The sequence below is a fragment of the Hetaerina americana genome, unplaced genomic scaffold, assembly GCF_022747635.1.
Source record: "Hetaerina americana unplaced genomic scaffold, ioHetAmer1.1.p SCAF_715, whole genome shotgun sequence".
Taxonomy (NCBI): Eukaryota; Metazoa; Arthropoda; class Insecta; order Odonata; family Calopterygidae; genus Hetaerina; species Hetaerina americana.
Window position 1 is genome coordinate 42,501 of NW_027287334.1, and position 9,456 is coordinate 51,956.

General features: G+C 39.9%; 1 protein-coding gene across 1 annotated transcript in view; it reads right to left on the reverse strand.

The window, feature by feature from the left end:
* Positions 1-8,744, reverse strand: part of LOC139697294 (uncharacterized) — a 46,524-nt gene extending 37,780 nt beyond the window's left edge. Inside the window, exon 1 of the mRNA XM_071595954.1 lies at positions 8,621-8,744. Coding sequence (XP_071452055.1) covers positions 8,621-8,744 — 124 coding nt within the window. The remainder of the gene's footprint in view (positions 1-8,620) is intronic.
* Positions 8,745-9,456: the final 712 nt, after the last annotated feature.

Below are 9,456 nucleotides of genomic sequence, written 5' to 3' on the forward strand. Positions count from 1 at the left end.
CATGACATTTTTTAATTTAACATTCATAACGGATACACTTTATCAACAAAAGTAATAAAATCACCAAGGCTATTATTATATGTCAACATTTTTTTCTCACATGAAATGCATATAATTGGTTCAGAAATGAGTATGAGACATATACTGCACTGCTAAGTTTAGAGCTGCTACGGCTTTGCAGAAACAAGAGCTGAGAAGGAAAATTCCAAAGACAATAATATTACTACGGAAGATATTCACCCTTAATCATTATTGATGCATGGGTCCCTGTATTAATGGCACTTGTGGACTTTTAGGTTTAGCTGAAATATCTTGAATTGGGAAAATTAAAAGTTTATAAGCTTTTGAAAAAGTTTTCAAATTTCACCTAAATATTTTGTATAAATACATTTGAAAGATAAGTACAGGTACGATTGAATTTTTTCATGGTACACACATTTTAAAATTGAATTATGAGACAGCTAATTGAAACATCGAGCATGAATTGCTTTCCCTTCATTTAATTTGTAATGATTTTACAAATAAGTGGTAATAAATATCACCGTATAATACACAATACCTTAGTAGAGCATATAAATCTAATCTTTATTTAAAAGAAAATATTTATAAACACAGTTGAGAGGTTAGTTAGCAACAAATAACGATATATATCAGGATATGTAAGATGTAAAATATTTTATTTTGAAAATAAGGACAGGTAAAAACGAGTTGATTAAAGAAATAATACGAAATAGACGACAGAGAGTGAGAGGTAAGGAGGTATTATGGAGGCTTTTCTTTCCTTTTCAAAAGAAACCATCACATTCATGAGAATTGTTTCAAACGCAGAAAGGCATTTTAATTATCTCTTTGGTTAAAGACGTGATTTAAAACATAATCTGTGGCTTAAGTCTTTTTAATAAAATCACTAGCCACGATACTCTATATCCTTAAATAACAAACTGATATCCAACGCATTGAGGTCTTCGTGTCAGACAGTTAGGACGTGATTATTCGCAGCTGAGGTCGGCGACACATTATCATGAACTATACATAACGAACAAACTTGAGGGTGGATTTGGGCAAGGTATTTATTTAGGTGGTGCATTAGGAGAGTGTGGTGGCCATGGCCCCGAGATGAACCCTTCAGAGGCCGCCGCTTCTCCCCCTACCCTTGCCGATGAAGGCGCGGCCGGGTCGCGGATCGTGCCTCCCACGGCACGGCCAGAACTCCTCGCCTCCAATCCAATATGAAATTCGAAACGGATCGGTTGGACAGGAAGGGTGGCAAATCGCGTAAAAGCACGCGGTCCCTCCCCCCGAGTGCTTGTCCCCCGTTGCAATTCGCCACATCTTCCGCCAGACAACCCACTGGTGCCACCCCGTCCGCGTCGTGCCTAGGATTCCCATCTTTTTTATTCCCTTCTGGAGGGCAAGGCAAACAATGTCGGATGGCCGAATGCAATGCCCCCTTTCTGCGGGAGCGGACAAATGGGGGCGCCGGGCAGTGACAGCCTCGGAATGTTGGAGAAAAAATTGAAAATCGGGAGTGAAACAGATTGATCGAGGATCGGGGGCGTTTAATGGAGAGACGAGGTCTTCGGTTGAGGGGTTGGCGGGAGGGGGGAGGGGTGAATGAGGGGGTGGATGAGGGCCATGGATGCCTAGAGGCGATGTGTGTGCACACGCGAGGCCATATGTATTTATAACGGAATGAGTCTCCAGCCATTGAATAGGCAAATATTGAAGTGAAAGAACTGAGTCTCGAAGCCTTGTAGCGCGAGGGCTTGTATGGATTCATCCCGAACGCTGGCCTTGAGATTAAAAGGCTCTCTCTCGATTGTTTACCTGTAGGCAGCGCAAGTAAATGCCTGAAAATCGGGGGAAGATGGATGGACGATATAAAAATCACTCAAGCAAATAGGGGGAAACCGTTCGAAAAAATTCGCCTGCGTTTAGATCATTACCGTATGCGGCTGAAAGATTGAGCATAATGGTTGGCGTTATCGGAGGGCCTTCTTTCAGCTAATATGAAGAGAATTATTAATTTACTGGATACTGGAAGTTATTTTTGGAAAAATGAACCCGAAAAAATTGAGAATTAAAATCTCAAATATCGATGGCATTCGAAATTTAATTACATCCTTCAGCCATTTCCCTGAGTAAAAACTTAACAGTTTATGTGGCTTAAGTACCAACCGGAACGTAATTTACTTCTATTGCATTGTACCTGAATCATTCTAAGTTTTTGGTTTTATGAAATTTTATCTAAGGTAAAATATTCTCGATCATTAATAATTGCGCGAATTGACAATCGATCTAAATTGTTTCCAGTTTATCTAAATGTAAAAAATACAAAATAATTAAAATATATTATAAATAGCAGGGCTAAACGTATATTCTAAGCACATGTGCATCAAGACACAATATTCCAGAAATGGCTCGCAAATACTTCGCAAATATTTCAAGAGCCCTTGATAGTTCTTTTACGAAGGTTATTTATAACGATCTCGGTGGCGAAGGGTCAGTCCAGTCTGTCAGTCCAGTCTGTCAGTCCAGAGGTTTTGGGGTTCGTCCCCGCATTGGTGGGCATTTATCCATTTAGAAATTGGGTGCCCATGATTTTCTTTGTTATTTAGTTTATACAGCAAATATAAAAACCAACTTGACAGTTTTGTATTTATTCACCATTAACTAAGGCACAATGTTCCAAAAAAAACAAAAAAGTATCACTTTAAGAACGAGACGATTTTCATTCACATTCCCTCTCAATATCATTAAATCAATCCAATTAATCGATCCGGAGGTCGGTTTCATAGGTGGGTGTAGAACTCACCTAATACTAACCCCAAGAGTGCGCAAGAGGCATGTACTAGGAGGGACAGTTCCAAGATATATCATCCGTAACCGACCTCGGGCCCTCCGGTCAGTAACTAGCACTCTACTCACTGGACTACCAGGCCGTATTTTTATTAATGGTTGGTGAAATAAAAATGAATACTCCACTTAACCCAAATACTAATTAGCTCTCATTAGGATGAGAAACAATGGACACGTTTACACCGAGATTTCCTCCGTTTTTCAAGGATAAAAAATCTCCAAAAAATACTTTTTAAATATTTCATGACTGGTCAATTTAGAAATAATTCATGGTTAGAGAAGAACATTAATCAATTCGTGTTGGAGTAACTTCAGGCCACAAGACACTAGCTTCAAAAGGAGAACCCAGTAAAACAATATACTTTGCGAGCTCACGAATTCCCTCAAATTCCATTCTCTCCCTCGGTATCGAGCGCTCCTTTCCCACCCTCTTCGTCCTTGACGACAAAGAAATCCAACTTTTCCACATTTTTAGCCGCGCGAGGCTAGGTTTAGTTTCACCATTTAGTCATGAGCACGGTCCTCCCCCGTCGGCCACCCTCCCTCCGGCAGAACCCCTCCCACCTCCGCCTCGTCGCATCCCTGCCCGACTTCCACTCTGGCTACATTTCCCCGGACAAACTTTCTAAATTGAACTCCGTTCCAATCTCGCGGGTCTCCCATGAATGTATCCTTATCTTTTCCTAGCGGGGCCACCTAGAAAGGAGATACTGACTTCCTCTTCTCCCCTATCCTGCTCTTCACTCCCACTACTCAACTCTTCTCCTTGCTTCCTGCCTACCCCTTCCGCACCGGACGCCTACTAGGTCCTTCTACACGTCATAGCGAGAAATCGCATTACATCTAAAATGGATTCTTAAAGAATAACTAGCTTCGCTTGAGTGAACTAAGGAGACGATGCATGGTGCACGGAGCAAAAGTTTATTTAAAAGACGCAAATTGATTTCTCAATGTGCTGAATGCGTGCCTTACTCTTGTCTAAATCATAAAAATTGAAGCATTAATTTAAATTTAACATTTTCCACATTTTAGTTTCCACGAAAGTGGAATCTTTGATGCGATCATAAACGCGTTCACCCGACATTTGACACATACCACATATTTCACTATACCTCATATATTTGACGTGCCTTATACAATGTAACATACACCATCTACCAGGTATTTTGAAAAGTGATCTTTTGGCAAACAAAATGCATTACTATTATCATTCATACGCTCCAACGGTAGATAGCGTATCTTTTCAATGTTTTCAACCAATAAATAAATCTGAAGGTAATAAGTATTCATTATTCTTTTATAAATTTCGGATCTCTTTTTTCTCAGCGAGTATAATTAAACTAGCCTTTTCTCAACCTCGGAGGCATTTCCAACAATAACCATCATATGCTAAACATTTTAAATTTTGTCAACTATTATTTAAATCAATGTTAATCTTTCAAGCAATTCCTAAATGCCCATTATGTACGTAAACACACCCAGGGGGCCTAAAACAGATGAAAATATTGCGCTCCGTCTTATATTAGATGCTTGCTCCACAGTGTCATACACTGACTAAAAACTCAAAACCATTGAAAGTAGCTATTTGCTCAATGCATTGTAAAATTACAAAATGAATAAATAAAAATGGTAGATGAAGGAGCAGCCAGACACGTCTAGTACGTGCCCTAGTAATTATGATTATAGCCCACGTGATTAAACGTGCGGTAGCATTAATGTAGAGGAACATAGATTTTAACTGTCAATTTAATTCATTCATGATGTCAAACCGCGAGAGCCTAAATTTATTTCAGAATTCAAAGTATTCGGGTTCGTTCATTCAATGAAAGAAGAGTAAAAAATGGAATGACCTTTTAAGAAAATTTATACACGCAAGACTACGATAATTAAACGTTAATCCAACATTGGTTCGTGGGCCATATTTGCAGAAGTCGACAAAATGAACGTGCGTATTTGAAATGTATTCTTCCACTCAATTGATATTTCCATTCAGATACTTGGATATACGATTACCAGCAGAATTATTTAAAATAAGGTAATATTTGTCAAAAGAATTTGGAAAATGTGCAATTTTCGCAAAATTGAGTTTAATATTTCAAGTACACAAACCCATTACGAAAAGTCATTCAACGTTCAAAACACAGGATATTGACCAATCACCGCATTAAAGCAACGTTGGGTCCGTATTATACGTAGTTTCTAGTCCGCCTGGGAGCACCGGGTGCTCTTGGTCATTCATTTGAGGGCGTGGTAGTGCAGTGGCTATGACTCCGGGAAACTGATTGGAGGTCCCCCGGTTTGAGTTCCGGTGACGCCTCTAGGCACCCTCAGCTACCTCCAAGCAACGTGATTTTTCGGGTACCAGGTCTTCCTAGGAAAACATAGCCAGCACAGGAAAAGGATCTAATCCCCCCCCCCTTATCCTAATATGTGAATGTAACAAGCCCTATCGGTCTCAGTACTGGGTGAACTCAAACATCACCTAACAAACCGAACTTATGGTTGGTTAGTGTGGTTGTTTCTGTGATTGTTTACAATGTTTAAAAAAATTGAGAACGCCGCCAGTTGTGAAGTGAGGGCAGTGATTAAATTCCTCAATGCAAGAAACGTTCGCCCATGTGATATTCATCGCCAATTAAAGGAGGTGTATGGAGACAATGTAATGGACGAGTCGTCTGTTCGGCGGTGGTGTCGCAACTTCAACATGGGGAGGGGAAACACACACGACGATGAGCGTTCGGGGAGACCGTCTGTCATTACAGACCAACTGGTGAGCTCAGTTGACGAATTCGTGAGGAACGATCGGCGCGTCACAATTGATGACATCTGTGAGCATTTTCCCAATGTTTCTCGAACAATTGTTCATGAAATTGTTAAACACCATCTGCATTATGCAAAAATTTGTGCAAGATGGGTCCCTCGCGTATCTCAATGAGCTGGCGGCGAAGGACTATGCAGCAGGAATACAGAAACTTGTCACACGTTATGACAAATGCCTTAATTTGCTTGGAGATTATGTTGAGAAGTAGTTGAAAGTATCCTCTTTCAAATAAAATTTTTTATGTTTGTTAATATTTACTTTTGTGTCTTTATTTCACGAACGGGTACTACTTTCCGGATGACCCTCGTATGTATCTATTGCTACAATCGTGGATGAGCGAATAGTTAAATCACTTTTGGGAAGTGAAATGTTTTTTTTTCGTTCGCTTTATTATGATGAACGCCCTATCTTTTCACGATAGCTCAGAGCTACCACATTTCACTTCGGATTTCCATCCCCTGAAAGGTATGAAGCATGGTTCTCCTTCACTGCGGTTGATTAAGACGAATGCCATTAAGTGGAGTCCGCGAAGACTTCGAACACTTCGTCATATTATTCCTCGTTACATGGAAGAGTACAGCGTACGCACGGCATCAATTCATCACTGCTTCGCGCAATAACGATGGTGTGAATATAAAACCCAGCAGGATTATTTTTTTCTATTCTTTCTTCACTTTTCTCCATTACTACGGGTTTTATTCCATATCCCAAAATTCCCTGTAAATCATGAACTCCTTGGCATATTAAGAATAATTTGAAATGCACAAAATTGCTCCCTTGGTTATATGCCTTGGATGGATATATTTTATTTTTCTAGAACCCCAGGAGTAATAGCTACAACAAAATGAGACAAACCATTCATTTTGTGGCTGCTGTAAGAGCGACATTAAAAACATTATTATAATATCAATTATGTCGTATATAAAAACATTACTTATTTGAAAATAGCTGTGCATTCCTTCATGAGAAATCAACAGTGAGCATGCTCCCTCATTTACACTAAAAACTTCATTTCTGCAAGAGACTTCGGAAAAAATCACAATAGCCATGCCAAGTATTACATGATCTTAACCTGATATCTTTTGATTCCTGATCTTTACAAACAATTATTGAGCAAATTTGATATTATATCGTATACCTTTCCATTCTATTAATCTCAAAGCCCATTATTTCTTCTTTTTAAATATATCACTGCTTCATGTTCTTTATTCATATATAGCCTATATACGTGTATTTTCTTTCCTTTCACAATCTGTCATTAAGTGCTTGAACAATTAAATTTCTATATTGCATTTAAAGGTGTATTCTTAATAGTATGTCTTTAAGAGCTAGTAGAAAGGTCTCTCCTCTCCACACAAAAATTTTATCTTAGACTCTCCAGCAGTATCGCAGACATTAATTAATCATCATCATTAAGAATCCTTCGTCGTCGCCATTTTTCAACTCTCAAAGAAAATGGCCGCGCGTGCATCACACTAAAAATGGAGAAGACGCCAACGAGGAATTAGCGAGCTATAAAATCTCTATAAATCCAATGTCCTAACGATGCACCTAATGTATCAAGGCAAGGAGAGAATGAAATTTTAACAGTGAGGAGAGAAAGTGCTACCTTCCAAACCGACGTGTTTTATCGCATTTATTCCAACTTGAATTATGCTGATGAACAAAAACCTTCAGAGACTATAAAATAATTTTCCGAAGATGACCGACACGTGTATTGGATTTTAAAGATCCTTTTCTGGGTGATTTTAAGCAAAGGAATCAAATGCAACACTCGAGAAGAAACTTAAATGACGAGGGTTACTAAATGTCAAGTAGCAATCTTTGATTTACTCGTATTTCCATTTGCTTTCACGCCAATAGATATCAAATTTACTTCCAGCTCACGGGCACTGAAAATTTAAGCAAAACCTAAACTGCCGAATTCAAATTACTCAACATTCACATCTAAATCGGGTTTATAGAAAAAAGATGAATTGTCGAATTTTTCACACATCAAAATTAATTTAATTGAAAAATAATTCCAGTGGCATAAACTCTAAGCGTGAAACAATTTCTCTGGCATTCCAAATTTCTTGAATGAGAGTCACAGTTAAACGGAAAAAATAAGCGAAATTTAATTTGTCTCAAAATTTACTAAAGACCATATGCTAACATTGAAACATGTATATGCGGTCAGCAGGTAAATCGTTCTACTTCTTTTGGATGGCTCCATATTACCCGATACTTATGCCTCTTATGCTGTACCTATTTACCGCGTTTTGATACAAACTACGATAAAACCATTCGATACTCGTACATGGCATGGCGGTGTTAATCATTTAAAGGCATCCAAAGAACTTGTGACGCCAGAACGTTAAGCTTTATGAATTTGTAAATTATACATTTCTTGCTTCTATTATAGCTACCCAGTCACGTTTCACAAAATTACGACGTTCTTCAATACCTTCGAGGGATATTTAATATAATCAAGGTATCAATATTATCAAAACTAGCACGGCTTACCCGTGTACAATATTACCAGCACAAAAAAATACTTAAATTTCAATCCTATATTTAGTAAAAATAAAAATGTACGTCAACTTAATACAATTAGACAAATATTTAACGTAACGTTAACTTATTTAGATCATTTATGATTCAGGTTTAGACGGTTGAGAATGTTTTTTTCGCATAAAAGGGCTCTAAAATTGCATTCTTTAAAAAAAAACATTATAGTATGAGAAGGGAAACTACAAATTAGAAGAAAATCCACCGCATTTGAAGACATATTTAATTTGAAAGGTCAAGCGTAAACAATTCCTATTTATCCCACGGAGAAATTGGAAAACACAAAGTGGAATGGTTTGTGTCAATGCTCCACACTGTTTGTTTTGGATTCCACCCAAACTCAAACAGGCAATTCTTTCCCGATAGCCTCCATTCCATCCCCGCATTTACCCTCATATTTTATCGTCACAGCTTCCCCACATCTCTCGTCCCCCATTACATCTATATCACCATCAGATTTCCTATCCCCATTCGTAGTGATATCAGAGTGCAATAGCAGTGCCCCGGATACCATTGTTATCCGCACCGGCGTGCTTCCTGCCCCGGAAACCCCTTGCCCACACGCATCGCGACAACCCATTCGCTTTCCAGCCTTCGGTTCATGCTCCTTTTTTCAACACCGGTCCCCCCATTCTGGAACCCCTTGCCTCTCAACCGAACTCTCAACCCACCCACGCACTTATCCATGTCCCCAGTGCGCCGTTCCTTCCTCTTCCCTTTTCCCGTCTCATTTTTGTAGAAACGACCAAGTAAGCAGACGCCCGCACCCTCCTTCCGAGTATTCCCCCAGGAACGCACCACTTCCCCCTACCCATCCCCTCCGTTCGCCATCGGCACACAACTTTCGCCTTCTGCAAGCAATGGAACCGTAAACACTAGTCGGACGAAAGACCCAAATGCCGCGGCAGATTCCCTTTTCCACTCACTCTGTCCTTTCCCCCCGCTCACCCTCAGTCACTCACTCCCACGCCATCTCCACCCACCGGCATCCCCCACCCTCTCGACTCACCAAGCCCCGCATTCTTCTCCTGCCATTCACTATCATTCCCCCCGCCAATACTCCCCCTACTCCGCCAGGAAACCTATAGGCCTTTCCCCAACACAAGTGGGTGGCTCCCACCCCCTGTGCCGCGCTGTATCACTCAAAGACAGGCCCCCTATTTGCATAGGCGGATCCCCGCCGTCACACCCCCGGCAGATCCACGTTTTTTTTCCTTTCGAAACCC